At 38.1% G+C, this 18,927-nt stretch overlaps 1 protein-coding gene across 10 annotated transcripts in view; it reads right to left on the bottom strand.

Moving 5' to 3' along the window:
* Positions 1 to 805: 805 nt before the first annotated feature.
* The window catches only part of AASDH (aminoadipate-semialdehyde dehydrogenase), a 44,182-nt gene continuing 26,060 nt past the window's right edge, over positions 806 to 18,927 (bottom strand). For 7 of the 10 annotated variants that reach the window (XM_007998630.3, XM_007998634.3, XM_007998635.3 and 4 more), the window contains 10 exons: positions 18,414 to 18,655; positions 17,949 to 18,055; positions 17,283 to 17,455; positions 16,648 to 16,840; positions 14,594 to 14,709; positions 12,518 to 13,313; positions 8,104 to 8,267; positions 6,536 to 6,658; positions 5,782 to 5,913; positions 806 to 1,204 (listed from right to left, as the gene is read on the bottom strand). In XM_007998630.3, coding sequence (XP_007996821.3) covers positions 815 to 1,204; positions 5,782 to 5,913; positions 6,536 to 6,658; positions 8,104 to 8,267; positions 12,518 to 13,313; positions 14,594 to 14,709; positions 16,648 to 16,840; positions 17,283 to 17,455; positions 17,949 to 18,055; positions 18,414 to 18,655 — 2,436 coding nt within the window. In that variant the 3' untranslated portion in view covers positions 806 to 814. The remainder of the gene's footprint in view (positions 1,205 to 5,781; positions 5,914 to 6,535; positions 6,659 to 8,103; positions 8,268 to 12,517; positions 13,314 to 14,593; positions 14,710 to 16,647; positions 16,841 to 17,282; positions 17,456 to 17,948; positions 18,056 to 18,413; positions 18,656 to 18,927) is intronic. The other 3 variants (XM_007998637.3, XM_037989414.2, XM_007998633.3) reach the window with 2 other exon arrangements.

Here is an 18,927-nt window from a genome sequence, read left to right as displayed (position 1 = left end):
TAACTAAATCCTGCCTTTGAAAACCTTTTGCCATGAATGGCAAATTCATGTAATAAAGACCGTTTTTAATCCACCAAGTATATTCTGATCCCCGGCCCCCGCCGGGATCTTTTTTAAAGAGAAAAACATAAAATTAGCCTAATGTATTAGGGTTCTCCATAGAAACCTAGCGATTAGGAGAGATGTATTATGAAAATTGGCTTAAGTGATTATGGAAGCTGACAAGTGCCACCATCTGCCATTTGCACACTGGAGACCCAGGAGAGTGGTCCAAAGGCTTCAGAACCAGGAGCTTTGATGTCCAAAGGAAGGAGCAGATGGATACATCTCAGCAAGAACAGAGCATTTGCCCCTCCTCTACCTTTTCGTTCCATTCAGGCCCTCATCAGCTTGAACGATGCCACCCACATTGGCACACTGGTGAGGGAGGACCTTCTTTACTCAGTCTACTGATTCAAATTCAAATGCTAATCTTTTCCAGAAACAGCCTCACAGACATACCCAGAAATAATGTTTTACCAGCTATCCGAGCATCCCTTAGCCAGTCAAGCTGACATATAAAGTTAACCATCACACCTAATTAAACAAAAGTGCTACTAAATATATTGATGTGTTTTGTTCTCTCTTTGTAAAAGCTTCTGTTGTTCCTATGGGAAGTAAAATATAGTTGTTCTGCAACCAGGTGTAGTAGACAAGTGTCCGTTTCTTAGCCAAAATATAATCTTTAATTTAAATAAGACTATCCACATGCTCTATAATGGTAAAATATTTTCAAACATCTCACATTTGTTATATAAATAAGGACTGTATTTGATTATTTTTTATTGCCACCTAATAAATCCAGACAATAAACATAATTATCTCTACACCCGATAATGAGCATTGATTCCAGGACAACAGGAGAAGAGAAGACTTCTCCAGGAAGTTCATAAACACTTTGCAATTGTCCACTCTGAGATTCCAAGATCCACAGTTTCCCATCAGTAGATGCTGCTGCCAGCAACATTTCATTGCTGCCATTGCAGTTATGGAAAGCAAACGGTGTTGCATAGACCCTTGAAGTAGTTTCAAATTTCCACTGCAGGTGACCTTTCATGTTACAACAGTAGACAAAGCAATCATGGGAACCAAAAAATATTTTTTGCTCTGATGATGAGGTACACGGAGATGAAAAGATTGGTCCACTGGTACAGAACTGCCAAACCTATAACAAGTAATAAAAAATATAATTCATTCATCTAATTGCTCCAATTCTCCCTTAAAGCTCCCTGAGGTTCTTAATGCAAATCTAAGAGATATAGGCTATTTGAATGGTAACTATACACAGACAAAATGGCTTTTTCTGAAAAGTATTACTCTCACACTAGATCTCTGTCCCAGTGGTAAAATCTAAAATCTAAAACAAAATATACTGAAGTGTTGTTACCATGTGATTCATTGCCGTGCATAATAAGTAAAATTAATTTTGAGCTCCAAGAGTTAGTATTATTCAGAGACACTGAGTTCAAAGGTAAAACTACATTGAGTTTTCAATATATCTTTTTTTTTTTTTGAGATGGAGTCTTGCTGTGTTGCCCAGGCTAGAGTGCAGTGGCACGATCTCAGCTCACTGCAACCTCTGCCTACCGGGTTCAAGTGATTCTCCCGCCTCAGCCTCCCGAGTAGCTAGGACTACCAGCGTGTGCCACCATACCCAGCTAATTTTTTGTATTTTTAGCAGAGCTGAGGTTTCACCATGTTAGCCAGGATGGTCTCGATCTCCTGACCTCGTGATCCGCCCACCTCGGCCTCCCAAAGTGTAGGGATTACAGGCATGAGCCACCACACCCAGCCTTAAATGTATCTTATTTAAAACTGGGTCAGGCAAGGTGTTTCATGCCTGTAATCCCAGCATTTTGGGAGGCCAAGGCAGGTGGATCACCTCAGTCAGGAGTTCAAGACCAGCCTGGCCAACATGGTGAAACCCCATCTCTATTAAAAATACAATAATTAGCCGGGTGTGGTGGCAGGCACCTATAGTCCCAGCTACTGGGGAGGGTGAGGTGGTAGAACCACTTGAACCTGGGAGGCGGAGGTTGCAGTGAGCCAAGATCATGCTACTGCACTCCACCCTGGGCGATACAGTGAGACATTGTCTCAAAAAAAAAAAAAAAATGTGAGACCAGTTTTTAATGTATCTTATTACAAACTATATATTCTTTTTTCCAAACATAGGAAAAAAGAATTACGCTGAAAGGAAGAGTTTATGGGCAATGATAAAAAGTTATAAGTTGTGGCCGGGCACGGTGGCTCACACCTGTAATCCCAACACTTTGAGAGGCCAAGGTGGGTGGATCACCTGAGGTCAGGAGTTTGAGACCAGCCTGGCCAACATGGTGAAACCTCGTCTCTACTAAAAATACAAAAATTAGCTAGGTGTGGTGGTACACACCTGTAATCCTAGCTACACAGGAGGCTGAGGCAGGAGAATGGCTCTAACCCAGGAGGCAGAGGTTTCAGTGAGCCAAAATCGTGCCAGTGCACTCTAGCCTGGGCAACAGAGTGAGACTCCATCTCAAAAAATAAAATAAAAAAAAAAAAATTCGGCCGGGCGCGGTGGCTCAAGCCTGTAATCCCAGCACTTTGGGAGGCCGAGACGGGTGGATCATGAGGTCAGGAGATCGAGACCATCCTGGCTAACACGGTGAAACCCCGTCTCTACTAAAATACAAAAAAAATTAGCCGGGCGAGGTGGCGGGCACCTGTACTCCCAGCTACTTGGGAGGCTGAGGCACGAGAATGGCGTGAACCCGGGAGGCGGGGCTTGCAGTGAGCTGAGATCCGGCCACTGCACTCCAGCCTGGGCAACAGAGCCTGACTCCGTCTCAAAAAATAAAATAAAAATAAAAAAATAAAATTCATATGAAACCAAAAAAGACCCAGAATAGCCAAAGCAATATTGGGTAAAAAGAACAAAGCTGGAGGCATCACAGTGACTGACTTCAAAATAAGGCTAAATTAGCCAAAATGGCACTGTATTGGTATAAAAAATAGATAGCTCAATGTAATAGAATAGAGAACCTAGAAATAAATCCAAGTAGTTACAGCCAACTGAGATTTGAGAAAGGTGTCAAAAATACGCAATGGGGAATGGCCACCCTCTTCAATAAATGGTGCTGGGAAAATTTGATCTCTACATGCAGAAAAATAAACCAGACTCCTCGCTCTCACTGTATATACAAATAAACTCGAGATGGATTAAAGACTTAAATATAAGACCCAAAACTAGTTAAAACTCCTAGAAGAAAACATAAGGGAATCACTTCAGGACACTGGTCTAAGCAAAGCTTTCATGGCTAAGGCCTAAAACAAAAACAAAAATAGTTAAGTGGGACTATATTAAGCTAAAAAGCTTCTGCACAGTACAGGAAACAACAGAGTGAAGAGACAGCCTGTTGAATGGGAGAAAATATTTGCAAACTATTCATCCAACAAGGGACTAATATCTAGAATATGAGGAACTCAACACAACAGTAAACAAACAAGTCCTATTAAAAAGTGGGCAAGGGAGATGAACAGACATATCTCAAAAGAAAACATACAAATGGCTAACAGGTATATGAAAAAAACACTCAACATCACTAATGATCAGGGAAATGCAAATCAAAACCACAATAAGGTATCATCTTACCCAGTTAAAATGGCTGTTACGAAAAGAACATAACAAATGCTGGCAAGGATGTGGAGAAAAAGGAACTTATACTGCTAGTGGGTATGTAAATTAGTGTAGTCATCATGGAAAACAGTATGGAGATTTCTCAAAAAACTAAGGAGAGAACTATCATATCCAACAGTCCTACTACTATTTACCCAAAGACAAGAAATCAGTATATCAAAGAGACAACCTGCACTCCCATCTCCCATGTTTACTGCAGCACTATTCACAAGAGCAAAGATATGGAATAAACTTAAGTGTCCACCAATGGATGAGTGGATAAAGAAAATGTATACATAGATGAAGTGAAATACTATTAGGCCATAAAAAACAAGGAAATCATGTCATTTGCAGCAACATGGATGGAACTGGAGACTTTTATCTTTTTTATTTTTTTTATTTTTTTTATTTTTTTTTGAGACGGAGTCTCGCTCTGTCGCCCAGGCTGGAGTGCAGTGGCGCAATCTCGGCTCACTGCAAGCTCCATCTCCCGGGTTCACGCCATTCTCCTACCTCAGCCTCCCGAGTAGCTGGGACTACAGGCGCCCGCCACTGCGCCCGGCTAATTTTTTTCTATTTTTTAGTAGAGACGGGGTTTCACCATGGTCTCGATCTCCTGACCTTGTGATCCGCCCGCCTCAGCCTCCCAAAGTGCTGGGATTACAGGCGTAAGCCACCGCGCCCGGCCTTTTTTCTTTTTTTGAGACAGAGTCTTGCTCTGTCGCCAGGCTGGAGTGCAGTGGCACGATCTTGGCTCACTGCAACCTCTACCTCCCAGGTTCAAGCGATTCCCCTGCCTCAGTCTCCCAAGTAGCTGGGACTACAGGCGCACACCACCATGCCCAGCTAATTATTTTTTTGTTTGTTTGTATTTTAGTAGAGACAGGGTTTCACCATGTTGGCCAGGATGGTCTCAATCTCCTGACTTCGTGATCCTCCTGCCTCGGCCTCCCATAGTGCTGGGATTACAGGCGTGAGCCACCATGCCTGGCTATTGAAGATTTTTATCTTAAGTGAAATTAAGCCAGGCCCAGAAAGACAAATATTGCATGTTCTTGCTCATATGTGAGAGCTAAAAAAGTTGATCTCATGGAGGAAGAAAATGGAATATTAGAAGTTGGGGGCCAGGCATGGTAGCTCATGCCTGTAATCTCAGTACTTTGGGAGGCTGAGGCAGGTGGATCACTTGAGGTCAGGAGTTCGAGACCAGACTGGGCAACATGGTGAAACCCCATCTCTACTAAAAATACAAAAATTAGTCAGGCATGGCAGCATGTGCCTGTAGTCCCAGCTACTTGGGAGGCTGAGGCAGGAGAATTGCTTGAACCCAGGCCAGCCTGGTGACAGAGCAAGATTCTGTCTCAAAAAAAAGAAGAAGTTGGGGTGGGTTGGCTAATAAAAAAATAAAAACAGATTAATGAGTAAAAACATATAGTAAGAAAAAATAAGTTCCAATGTTCAATAGCAGAGTAGGATGACTATAGCCAACAACAATATGTTGCATATTTCAGAATAACTAAAAGAGAAGATGTGAAATGATCCCAACACATAGAAATGATAAGTACTCAAGGTGATGGACACCACAAACACACTGACTTAATCATTATACAGTCTATGCATGTAACAAAATATCACATATGTAGCCCATAAATAGGTACAAATGTCTGTATCAATTAAAAGAAACCAGGGGTTTTATTTAAACTTTCATAATCTCAGTAGAAGTTATAATAAAACAGGCTAAAAACTGGTAATATTTTTAAAAATTGGGGGAGAGAGATGACAAAAGAAGTGTAACAATGTTTGGGTAGAAATCTTTTAAATCTACTATGTCTTCTTTAAAAAATCAAGAAATCCATGGCTTCACAATGAAAATAGAACTACTTCTCAACATCTCAACACCATGAGTTGAATAATGATGTTTAAAATGTTACTTCAGTTGTCACCATCTGCTTTGCCTTTGAGAAAAATAAATTTTAAAAAATACATAAACAGAACTATAGATATATAAAATTTCTTGTCCATTTTTTATATATAAATTTATATAGATATACAAAATTTTATATATAAAAAATTTCTAGTTCTATTACCTGTTCTCCAAAGTGAGTAAAGCAGAGCAAATTCCCATCTACACAGCCAATACAAATATACTGTGAGCAACATCGTGGGGAAGAGAAGAGTGGTTTTCCACAGGAATGTTTCCAAATAATGTTCCCAGTAGCCTGTCACAGGAAAAAGCAATTCACAGCATTTTACATCATCTTACTAATCAGTTACCCTTTAAAAAACAAACTCATAATCTCCTAGGGGTAGAACTAAAATAGCAGAAAATGCTATAGGGGTAAGCAGACATAAATGAAGCTGGTATACATATATTAAATCAATCAGTGCTATTTATGAGAACTAGGAAAAAGGCTTGCAATACAACCAGCAAAGAAAAACACTAGTACCTAAGAGCTATCCCTACGATGGACATAAAGTTCTTAATATGATGAAAAAAAATCTGTCAATTTTGAACCCAGGAGGCGGAGGCTGCAGTGAGCTGAGATCGCACCACTGCACTCCAGCCTGGGCAACAGAGCAAGACTCTGTCAAAAAAAGAAAAAAATAAATAAATAAATAAATAAATAAATAAATAAATAAATATATATATACACACATACAGGAATTTAAATTTTCTTATCTTTCTAGATCTCACATCAATCATTTTTAATGAATTCTAGTTTGGTGTATGTGGACTACTATAACTGAAAACTACTCAAACTTTCAGAGCTCAAAGCAGAAATTTCAAAAATTTAAAGAAAAGATAGGTAATAAAATCAATATGTATTATTTTATGCCTACAGGATTTACAGCCAGTAAAAGTCCTCCCAATGTAGCAAAATACAAATGATGTGGAATCGGGTTCAAACACGGAGAGGAAAAGACAGTTCCTCCACATTTTGACTTCCAAACACACTTCTTTCTCTGCAAATAAGAAAACAAATTAATTTGTTTTTGCTGATGGTTAACAAATCCATATATCTTACCCTTCATGATAATATGTCTGTTTAGTTAACATACGTTTTTATCTTTAGTATAAAATACATGCCTATTGTGGAGAATCAGATTAATATAAAGACAAAGGACACCACCCAGAGACACCCAGTGTTAACAGTTTAGCATTTTCTCATTTCTTTTTGGGGTATGGGTGTATGTGTGTGTGTCTGTGCGCACACATCTGAGAATGTGTGTATATCCACACACATGATTTAATATAGTTGAGATCATTCTGAATATACAACTTGGCATCACGTTTTGCTCACTGATTTTGTAATATTATTTAAATATAATTTTAATGCATAATATACCATATAAACATAAATAATTTATCTACCTTATCATTGAATGTTTTTTGGAATTTCTAGGTATTATAAACAACTTAGAAATAGGCATCTTAATGCATATATTTGACTATGTTTCTGATTATTTCACCAGGATTTCTAAAAAAATAATTTTATTGGACCAAGGATATGATATTGTTACCTATGGTCAAATCAAATCATTTTCATTAGAGGCCTCACTAGTTACAACCTCTTACCACTCTCATCAGCATTTAATGTTATGACGAATATGTTTCCTAATCTAATACCATTTGTTTCTCTATCTCAGAGTTTTTAATTTTCATTCCTTCGATTATTAAATTTATGAACTATTTATATACATTTACTAGTCATCTCTTCTTTGGGGTCCTGTGTATTTATGTCCCTTGTTTATTTTTCTATCTATCTGGATCTTTATATTTTATTAATTTGTATTTGATCTTCATTTTCATTAATATTAATAAACATAAATGAATTTCCACCTTTTTCACATTTATTTCAAAAATTTTCCCAGCTTAATTTCATAATTCTTATATAACATTTTAATTTTTATGTAATCAGGTCTTAAAATATCTTATTGATATCTTCCTTTGTCACTTTTTTCTACTGTCAAGATGATAATCCTAAATTCTTTACATTCCAAAACTCTGAGTAGCACACTTATTTGTGGTAAATTTGGTAATGAAGTTAAAAAGGTCTTAAGATATTAAGACTTAATTAATGCTTTATTCTTCCCAGACCACAGTGATCAGCTTGGGAAATAGTTAATATCTGTTCCAAGGCTCAACTGCACCTGACAGTTACTTCTTCTAAGTATTAGAATTTAATGCTTCTATGCTTATGATATTAGACAAATGAGGTGAATTTTTTTTTTTTTTTTTTTGAGATACAGTCTCACTCTGTCACCCAGGCTGGAATACATTGTCACAATCTTGGCTCACTGCAACCTCCACCTCCCAGGTTCACGCAATCCTCCCACCTCAGCCTCTGGAGTAGCTACCATTACAGGCATGTGCCACCATGCCCAGCTAATTTGAGGTGAATTCTTACATAAATATCTAAAGCATATGCATGCTGGTCATGAGATCCAATGTAAATGAGTCCTGTGGCTGGATCCATGGTTGCTGAGCTTTTGACAGCATCTCCAGTAGTAAACATCCAGTATTTTTCTCCACTATTACTTTTCAGAACATAAACTAATCCATTATAACAGCCTGCCAAGAAACAAAGCACAAAAGATTTGATATAGATATATTACTGGAAAATAATTCTTTAGCCTATATCATGCTATTTATATTCAGTCCTCCTCTTATACGTAGGCTCTATGATCAGCTCATCTGGCTTACATTTTAGCAATGTAAAGCAGAAACTGAATTAGTAATCACTTGCATAAAATATCTGTTTAGTAGATATATCTTATCTTTTAAAAGTTTCACTAATTTTTTTACATACTTATTTTTAAAAAGTGCTTCACTACTGAAAAAATAATAAAGCACACTATGGTGGAGAGAGATTTTTGACGCATCTGGATTCAGATTTCATCACAACTAACATTGGGCATTTAAATCACCCAGTGTTGCTAAGCCCCAAATTATTTATCTGCAGAATGTGGAGTCATCTACTTCCAGGGTTATTGTGACAATTCAGATAACGTGAGTAAATGCCCAGTGCATAGAAAGTGTTTAAGAAGTGCTAACGTTAACAGTCAATGTTCATTGAGCATTTACTATGTGTCAAGTGCTATTCTAAGTATGTTACATCTATTAATTCATTTAATCTTCACAGTGAAGTAAGTACTATTATAACCACATTTTATAGATGACAAAATTGAAGCACAGAGAGACTAAATTACTGGGGAAAAATTACACAGCTCATATGTGGCAGAACCAATATTTGAATCTAAGAAGTCAAGCTCTAGAGCCTATGCTCTTAACAACTAAACTACTTTTCCCAAATTGCTGCTATGGATGAGAAGAGAAGACAGGGCAGGAGTCCTTGACCTTGGTGTAGTCAAAATAACCTAGCTGGAAGTAGAGATTGTTCAAATCTACAAAGTGAAGGTCACTGAAATTCCCTGGAGATCATGAAAATCAGGAGAAGTAGAATTTGGGGACAGCTATTTAGGGCAATTTCATTGATGCCCACTCTCTAGATGGCTCTGCCTATGGCCACTGCCACTCATTTGAGACCCAATTCCCAATGTACTTTTTATGCTTTTTTTCCCCCTGGCAGTTATTAGTTAGTAGCAAGAGAGTAGTGATCAGCTCAGAGATGACAAAGAGAAATGTCCTACATAGTAGAGCGCCCCAGAACTCACCTGGGTAAAGATTGCTATCAATTCAGTTTAATTCCAAAAGACAATACAGAAGAAAATTTTTTGAACTTGGGTTAGGCAAAGATCGCTAAGATGACACTGAAAGCATGACCCATTAAAAAAATTAAAGTGGACTTCATCAAAACAAAGGACTCCTCTTCAAAAGACACTATGTCACTATGCTAAGAGAATAAAACACAAGCCCCAGATTGAGAGAAAACATGCAAAACATGTATCTGATAAATTATTTGTATTCAGAGTACATAAAACAATTCTTAAAACTCAATTTAAAAAACTTAAAAATGGGAAAAAGATTTCAATAGACACTTCATAAAAGATATACAGATAGCAAAAGAGCTTATGAAAAGGTGCTCACCAGACATGGTGGCTCATGTCTGTAATCCCAGCACTTTGGGAGGCTGAGGTGGGCAGATCACTTGAGCCCAGGAGGTTGAAACCAGCCTGGACAACCTGCAGAAGCTCTGTCTCTATAAAAGTTACAAACATTAACCAGGTGTGGTGGTGCATGTCTGTTGTCCCAGCTACTCCAGAGGCTGAGGTGGGAGGATCACCTGAGCCCAGGAGTTCGAGGGTGTAGTGAGCCATGATCACGCCACTGTACTCCAGCCTGGGTGACAGAGCAAGACCCTGTCTCAAAAAAAGGAAAAAAAAAATGTTCAACATCACTAGTCACTAGGGAAAGGCAAATTAAAACCACAATAAAACACCACTCATGATTATTTCAATGGCTATAACAAAAAAAAATTAAAGCTGACAATACCAAGTACTAGCAAGAATGTGGTGCAACTGGACCTTCACACATCGATGGTGCAAATGCAAAACAGTTTAGTCACTTTGGGAAACAATTCAGCAGTTTCTTATCATTCAGCTGTATTACTAAAAGTGTCCTGTAGTATAATCTTCAAAATGCTGTTGTTTAAAGGGGAAGAAGGAAGAATCAAATTCAGATTCAAGTAGATTGTTGCCAGGATAGCACAAGTAGGGAAAGTTATTCCTAAGCCTTTAGTCTGAAAAGTTTTGATGAAGATTCCATAAGCATATAAAATGAAACCTAACATATCTGGGAGAGTAAAAAGAGAGTTGTAGTCAGTGGGAGATATTATACCCAGGACCCCCATATTCCTAATAAAGTAAAAGTCACCTATACCTTAATGAAACTGAGCAGCAGGTAGTAGTTAACACTTAACGAGCACTTTTGCAAAAATGCTCGCCAGACATGGTGGCTCACGCCTGTAGGGAGGCTTAGGTAGGTGGATCGCTTGAGCCCAGGAGTTTGAGATCAGCCTGGGCAACCTGCAGAAACTCTAACTACAAAAATTTCAAACATTAGCCAGGTGTGGTGGCACATCCCTAGCAAGGCACCAATGGATTCATAAACAATTATCTCATTTAATCCTCCCAAAAGCTTGATAAAGATTCTAGTGGTTTAAAAATATGTCTAGGAGGCCGGGCGAAGTGGCTCACACCTCTAATTCCAGAACTTTGGGATGCCAAGGCAGGTGGATCACAAGGTCAGGAGTTTAATACCAGCCTGACGAACATGGTGAAACCCCATCTCTACTAAAAATACAAAAATTAGCTGGCTGTGGTGGCGTGTGCCTGTAGTCCCAGCTACCCAAGAGGCTGAGGCAAGAGAATCACTTGAACCCAGGAGGCGGAGGTTGCAGTGAACCGAGATTGCGCCACTGCACTCCAGCCTGAGCGACAGAGCCAGACTCCGTCTCAAAAAAAAAAAAAAGTCCATGAATTCTTTGATACACTTCCTTTCAAGAGGTGGAGCCTAATTCTCTTCCCCTTGAGTGTGGCTTGAACTGAGTTATGCACTTTTCATTTATTTATTTATTTTGAAACAGAGTCCTGCTCTGTTTGCTCAAACCAGAGTGCAGTGGCACAATCACCACTCACAGCAGCCTCAACCTACTGGGCTCCAGTGATCCTCCCACCTTAGCCATTCAAGTAGCTGGGACTACAAGCATGTACTACCATAGCTAGCTAACGTTTGTATTTTGTGTAGAGACAGAGTTTCTGCATGTTACCCAGGCTGGTCTTGAACTCCTGGGCACAAGTGATCCATTTGCCTTGGTCTATCAAAGTGCTGATATTACAGGTGTGAGCCACCGCGCCTGGCTGAGTTACGCACTTCTACTTAACAGAAGAAAACAAAAAATGATGGTACGGAATTTGGAACACTGGGTCATAAAAGGTACTCGGTTCCTCCTTACCTGCTGTCTCCTGGATCACTCACTCTGAGGCATGTTAGCTGCCATGTTGCAAGGGCAGTCAAGCAGCCTAGAGAGAGGCGCATGTGGCAAGAATTGAAGCTTCCTGTCAGAACCAGCAAAGAACTGAGGCTTTCTGCTAATAGCGATGCAAATGAGCTATCTTGGCAGATTTTCCAACCCAAGTCAAGCTTTCAGATGGCTATAGCCAGAACTGCCAGCTAAGCTGCTCCTGAATTGCTAACTCATAAAAACTATGAGACAATAAATCTGTGTTGTTCTAGGTTGTTGAGTTTTGGGGTATTTGCGATGCAGGAACACTATTATTACTATTCCCATTTTACCCACAAGGAAAGTGACATTCGGCCGGGCGCGGTGGCTCAAGCCTGTAATCCCAGCACTTTGGGAGGCCGAGATGGGCGGATCACGAGGTCAGGAGATCGAGACCATCCTGGCTAACGGTGAAACCCCATCTCTACTAAAAAAATACAAAAAACTAGCCGGGCGAGGTGGTGGGCGCCTGTAGTCCCAGCTACTCGGGAGGCTGAGGCAGGAGAATGGCGTGAACCCGGGGGGCGGAGCTTGCAGTGAGCTGAGATCCGGACACTGCACTCCAGCCTGGGCGACAGAGCGGGACTCCGTCTCAAAAAAAAAAAAAAAAAAGAAAGTGACATTCTAAGAGGTTTAGTAACCTGCCAAAGGTCACAGAGCTCATAATAGCTATAGAGGTAGGTTCAAATCCAGGGACTCTTGACCCCAACGCCCACACTGTTAAACAGCACAGGGTTGACTATTATTTTTTGACAGCAACCAAACCCATCATACATAGATTTTTTAAAAATTTAACTTGGGCCTAGGAAGGTTATTGTATGGTAATTCAACTCCACAAACTTCAAATTTAAAAACTTACCCACCACAATAAAGTTTCCACACTTAGATACACATGCTGAGGATTCAATTCGATCTCCCAAAAGCTGTTCCCATTTCACCTTCCCAGAGTAAAAGTCAACTGCCTTCATTCTATGAGAATGGGAACCAATGTACACAGTTGTAGATGACTTATCGAAAGCGGGTATTACAACCAGCGGTGAAGCATCTACGCACTTGCCTGTGTCTGACCTCCACCTCACATGTAACTCCATTTTCTGAGTCCCTATCGCAGGTTTCCCCTCTTCAGAAACTTTCACAACACAGGATGGATCTTTTGACTTCCCAGTAAGAACTGGAGAATTTAAGTCTTTCACATTTTGAATGTTGGTCTGTGAAACTGAATCAGAAGGATAGGCTGAAGAGCAATGTCCTAACTTTGTTGAAAACCTAGTGGTATTCAGAGACAAAATTTGACTCCCTCTGCTCAGTGCAACAAAAGCATTAATCTCATTGTGGCAACTTAAAGTCATGATAGCTTTCTGATGTAAAGATGTTCCACTGGCTTCCTCTTGATTAATGTCTCTGAGTTTCCTTTTTGTGGCACAACTCTTCCTGAATGTCACATCTTCATCTGGAAACACTGTTTGAAGAATGTGGTTGTAAATCTCTAAAATGGAACTGCTTAGAATAATTTCCAGAAGCCCAGGCACTGATGTACCAACAAGTTTTTCAATTTCACTGAGGAGCCGGATGGACTTTAAGGAATCTCCACCACTATTTAAGAACAGTGACTCATCAGGAACCTTCAAAAGATCTTCTGGGAGATTCAGAGTAGACTACAGATGAGAGAATAGAGAAATATGTGACGTAAAGGTCTAAAATCAAAAGACTTCAACATTTACAGGTAATATAGAGAGATGAGAGTACCTACATTAATAATTAGAAATATAGGCTGGGCACAGTGGCTCACGCCTGTAATCTCAGTACTTTGGGAGGCTGAGGCGGGCGGATCACATGAGGTCAGGAGTTCGAGACCATCCTGGCCAACACAGTGAAACCCCATCTCCACTAAAACATGAAAATTAGCTGGGCGTGGTGGTACCCACCTATAATCTCAGGTACTCAGAAGGCTGAGGCAGGACAAACACTTGAACCCGGGGGTGGAGGTTGCAGTGAGCCAAGATTGTGCCACTGCCCTCCCACCTGGGCAACACAGTAAATCTCTGTCTCAAAAAAAAAAAAATAATAATAACAATTATAAATATAAAATAAATACTTTTAATAATAAAATAAAGTTTTAAATTATTTTATTTATGTTAAAGGAGATCACTGTGCTACCAATTTTGTCACAAATTTACTCTAAAAGTACAAAATATACTTCCCTTTAGAGCTGTTTTCTTACCCATAAAATTGGGACAAAAACATCTGATTTATTAATTATAAAGCCCACAAGATACCAATAGCCAGTATTTCTATAATACGGGAATAATCTGTCTTTGGTTGCTTCATACAAATCAAAATTACTTTCCAAGAATCTAAAAATGAAGTAGATGAGACTTTTATCTTAGATACCCTCTATTTTTAGACAAGGCTACACAATTACATCCTCTTTTCAGAACCCTTTAGAAGCGAAAAATCTATATTTTATTTAAGAAAAATTATTAATTTATTGAGATATATTAAAAAAATTCTCTCAAGTAGAAATACATATTGTTACTGAAAGTTCTTTTGGAATAATGATGTAAGCCCTAAGCCTAACAGACAACACACTGTGCTATAGCAAGATTTGGCTATTTTCTCAGCTCTGACAAGAGTGTTACTACATTCCACTGATCCTCTTAGAGAAAAGTTATGTCAAAACAGGTTTTGTCTACTTGTGCCTTTTATTACTACTTCACTTTCAATAAATTTCTTTGTGGGGAACTTAATCTAGTCTTACAGTAGAGAACCTAACCTTCATTTTAACACAAATTGGATAAATGAAGCCATAATACCTAACATCTGGGTAGCAATAACATTCTCAGAAAATTGTATCCAACTTGTTAGGATGATAGCATTCCCTAAAAATATAAAATGACCTCCTTATAATAATAATTTTGTAACTTAAAAATTGTACCTTCCACAAATACTGTAATTTTTCCCAAAGGTCCTCTTTCCCACTGAGTTTTTTCTCAGACTTCAAGTTTATGTAGTTTAAATATATCTTGTTTAACTCAGAAACATCAATTTTGCCTTCATATAAAAGAGAAATAACAAATGTTTTAAAACATTTTAAAATTTCACTCAAAGCCTTTATATATTCATCAGCCATACACATTTTTTTTTGTACAACACAAAAATTGTATAAAGAGTTTGTTGTCGACAATGAACTCTAAAAAGTTGTCTGATGCTACCAAGAATGTAGAGAGAAATAGATGAGAAACAGGCCAGGCATAGTGGCTCACTCCTGTAACCCCAACACTTTGGGAGGCTGAGGTGAGAGGATTGCTTGAGGCTAGGTGTTCAAGACTAGCCTGGGCAACACAGCAAGACCCTGTCTCTACAAAAAAAATTTAAAATTGGCCTGTAGTTCTAGTTACTCAGGAGGCTTAGATGGGAGGATCACTTGAACCCAGGAAGTTGAGACTGCAGCAGTGAGCCCTGATTGCCCACTGAATTCCAGCTTGGGTGAAGAAGTGAGACCCTGTCTCCAAAAAAAAAAAAAAGAAAGAAAAAGAAAAAAAGGAGCTAATATTTATCCAATTTATCTCAATTTCAAGAGTTAAAGAAATAGGTTCCATTAACTGAGCAATTACTGCATTTTGAAGTATATGTTAAATAAAAATGAAATTGGGAAGGCAATATAATATGGTGATTAAGATTATATATTTTGAAGTCAAACAGTGCTAGACTGACAAAACAAACAATAATAAAAATAAAATTAAAATACCAACAGTCCTAGACAGAATATCAATTCTATCACTGTGATAAGTTAATTGTATGTGTCAATGTGGGTGGGCCACAGGGTGCCCAGATTAAACATTTTTCTGACTGGGTCTGTGAGGGTGCTTCTGGATGAGATTAGTATATGAATCTAATTAAGGACTCAGAAAAGTAGATTGGGCATCATCCAAACTGTTGAGGGCCAAAATAGAAAAAAAAGGCAGAGATAGGAAGAATTTGCACCCTTTTTCTTTCTCTTTTTTGAGACGGAGTCTCACTCTGTTGCCCAGGCTGGAGTGCAGTGGTGCAACCGTGGCTTACTGTAACCTCCTCCTCCTGGGTTCAAGCGATCCTCCCACCTCAGCCTCCCAAGTAGCTGGGACTACAGGCGTGCACCACTGCACTCGGCTAATGTTTTTTGTATTTTTAGTAGAGACAGGGTTTCACCATTTTGGCCAGGCTGGTCTCAAACTCCCAACCTCAAGCGATCTATCTGCCTTGGCATCCCAAAGTGCTGGGATTACAGGCGTGAGTCACCGCACCTGGCATGCACCCTCTTTGTGTCACTGCTTAAGCTAGGACATCTCATTTCCTCCTGTCCTCAAACAGGGATTTACATCATCAGCTTCCCTGATTCTCAGGCCTTAGGACACAGACTGAATACAGCACTGACTTTCCTGAGTCTCCAGTTTGCCAAAGGGAGATTAGACCTCTTAGCTTCCATAAATGCACAGGCCAATTCCTGACAATAAATCTTTTATATATCTATATATTGGTTCTGTTTCTAGAGAACCTTGACTACTATACTAATATAACCACTAACTAGCAAAATGATTTTTGGAAAATTACTTAACCTCTTTTTTAGATGTTGCCAAGTCTGGAGTACAGTAGTTATTTACAGGCACAAACATAGCATACTGTACCCTCAAACTCCTGGCCTCAAGTCATCCTCCACTTTAGCTTCCCTGAATGGCTGAAACTACAGGTGCTCACCACTATGCCCCACTGAATTACTTAACCTCTTTAAGCCTTATTTTCCTCAACTGTAAATAAGAATAATACCACCTATTCACAGGATTTTCTGAAGATAAAATGAATTAATTATACAAAGTGTTCAAAAGAGGGTCTATCACAATAAATGCTAGTACCATTTACAAAAATAATAAAGATTTATGTGATCAGTAAGCTAGTTATGAATACAATTAGTATTATTTGGCACTGAAACATATCTGCTTTAAATTACTTTACCGTGGGATGTAAATGGTAGAGAATCAATCAATACAAGCTCATCCGGGATTGCATGACTTGGAAGATATTTGTGCAGTTCTTTAAAGATGTATTCTTTTACTGAAGCATCTTTAGACACCATGAAGAGAATTAATTTTTCCTGATTATACCATGTAACTGCACAAGACTCCACTTGCTGAAGCTCTTCAGCAACCTATAAGAGAGATTATCCCAATTTGCCAATGAGGATATTTACAAACAAGCTTCCTAAAAGCTTACTTTTTAATGTCTGAAATCAAAACAGCTGAATTAAATTTTGGAATATACTAGAGATTTTTTTAAAAATTGCTTTGCTACTGTTACTATTACTTGCACATAGGGTTCATAATATTTTTCAAAATAATAGGTCCTAAAGCAAAATAAGCCAGTTTAATTTCACAAATATTAAAATCCAATTTGTCACTTATTTAAAGAATAACCATCTCTTCATGCTGGGGATAAGGGGCACCCTGAATTATTCATATCTTTTATTGTAATTCATCACTAACACAAAAATGTCAGGTGTAAATAATAGAGACCCTAGCACAGAAAATTGGTGGTGGCTGCTTCTAATACTTACATATATTAATAGATAGTCAATATTTAAATAGTTCTACCTGTTGCACAAGTTCAATGTTAAGACGTTTGCCATGACGTTTGATCTGACTGTCTTTTCGTCCCAAAAAAAAAATCTCTCCATCTTTCACAGTCACAAAGTCTCCTGTAGCTCGCATTGTGCCAAGTGGTACTGTCACTTCGTCATCAAGAAAACACACTCTGTTTCTGCCACCTTCCCAAGATATAATCACCAATGTCATAAAAATTCAAGGGAAATATATTAAAAACCGTAAAATCAACATCTCCAAAAGTTTGGTGACTAAGTTTCAAAATTTAAATACTAAAAGAGGGGCTCATTTTAAAATGTTATCTGATAAAACTAGACACAATAAGTTCAGTAAATAAGCAAAGAGATAAAATGAAATTTATTTCTTAAAATTTATAGATTTAAAAATTCTTAGACTACTGATTAAATATAATTTTGGCTATAAATATAAATATGAAGGTCCAAGTTACAGTTTCTAAATTACTTTTATTAATGTATTAGATATTATTATCTGAAATAATTATCGTAACATTTGGTATTTCATGACTATATGAATGAGATTAAAAATTATCACTGAAAAGCATGAGATAGACAAAAGAAAAAGAGGAAAGGAATAAAACTAACACATCAGATCATTTTTCTTGAAAAAAAAGTTCTCAATCAACAAATATAAAACAACCTAAAAATACTTGGCCACTGCCTTCCTGAATTGTGAAGCCATTAGTATCTCTGACTTCAACTACTGTTCCAAGAAGTGGAAATCCCAGTTGTACAGGCAATTCACATCTATGAAAATAAGATCCAGAACAGATTTAAAATTTTTCATTTGAATAGAATATTTTCCAATATATTTAAATCATACTGTACCAAATAAAGAAAAAAAAGTTTGTTATGCTATAATTCAAAGACTGACAAGAGGAAAAGGTTAGGTGGAAAGGTAATCATATATGTTATTCATTACTATTTAGTACGAAAATTTGTAGCAGTATCTTGGCACCAGCTATAGTAAGGAAGGTTCTGGATTCCCGACTTAAAATATCAGATACAATCATATTTCTAAAATTATTACCCCAGCGCCTATCAAAACCAAAAACACTGTCAGTGTTAAGATCCTAGAAATACATAGTATAATGAAGACCCTTACTTTAAAGTAGAGTTAAGAATCTTCTCTGGAATCCTATAAATGGTTGCCCAACTTGATACCTCTGTGATACCATAAACATTAAATATTTGTGTTTTATTGCCTTCTCCTCTCCAGCTTCTGAGAACTGTCAATGATGGAAACGCTTCACCACCAAGGGCTAATACTCGAAGAGAAGTAGTGGCTGACAAAACATTTGACTTGATAAGCTTAGATCCAAATCTTCTAAGCAATGTTGGTGTTGCCTGTAGATACATTAAAAATAATTTATTTATTTCCCTTCACTTCTTTAAAAAGGTAAGCACTGTAGTTATTATTTCAAAGTTAACATTTAGAGCCCACATGGAAATTAAGGCTGTGTTTATCAAATGGGAAATCCCATTTGGAAAACTACTGGTGCAACATTATCTTCTTGTTTTTGTTTTTGTTTGTTTGTTTGTTTGAGACAGGGTCTCACTCTGCTGACCAGGCTGGAGTGCAGTAGCATGATCACTGCTCACTGCAGCCTCAACCTCCC

This window comes from Chlorocebus sabaeus, chromosome 7 (assembly GCF_047675955.1).
Source record: "Chlorocebus sabaeus isolate Y175 chromosome 7, mChlSab1.0.hap1, whole genome shotgun sequence".
In the NCBI taxonomy this organism is placed as follows: domain Eukaryota; kingdom Metazoa; phylum Chordata; class Mammalia; order Primates; family Cercopithecidae; genus Chlorocebus; species Chlorocebus sabaeus.
The sequence above is the reverse complement of the archived record's forward strand: the minus strand, read 5'-3'. Positions and strand labels throughout refer to the sequence as shown.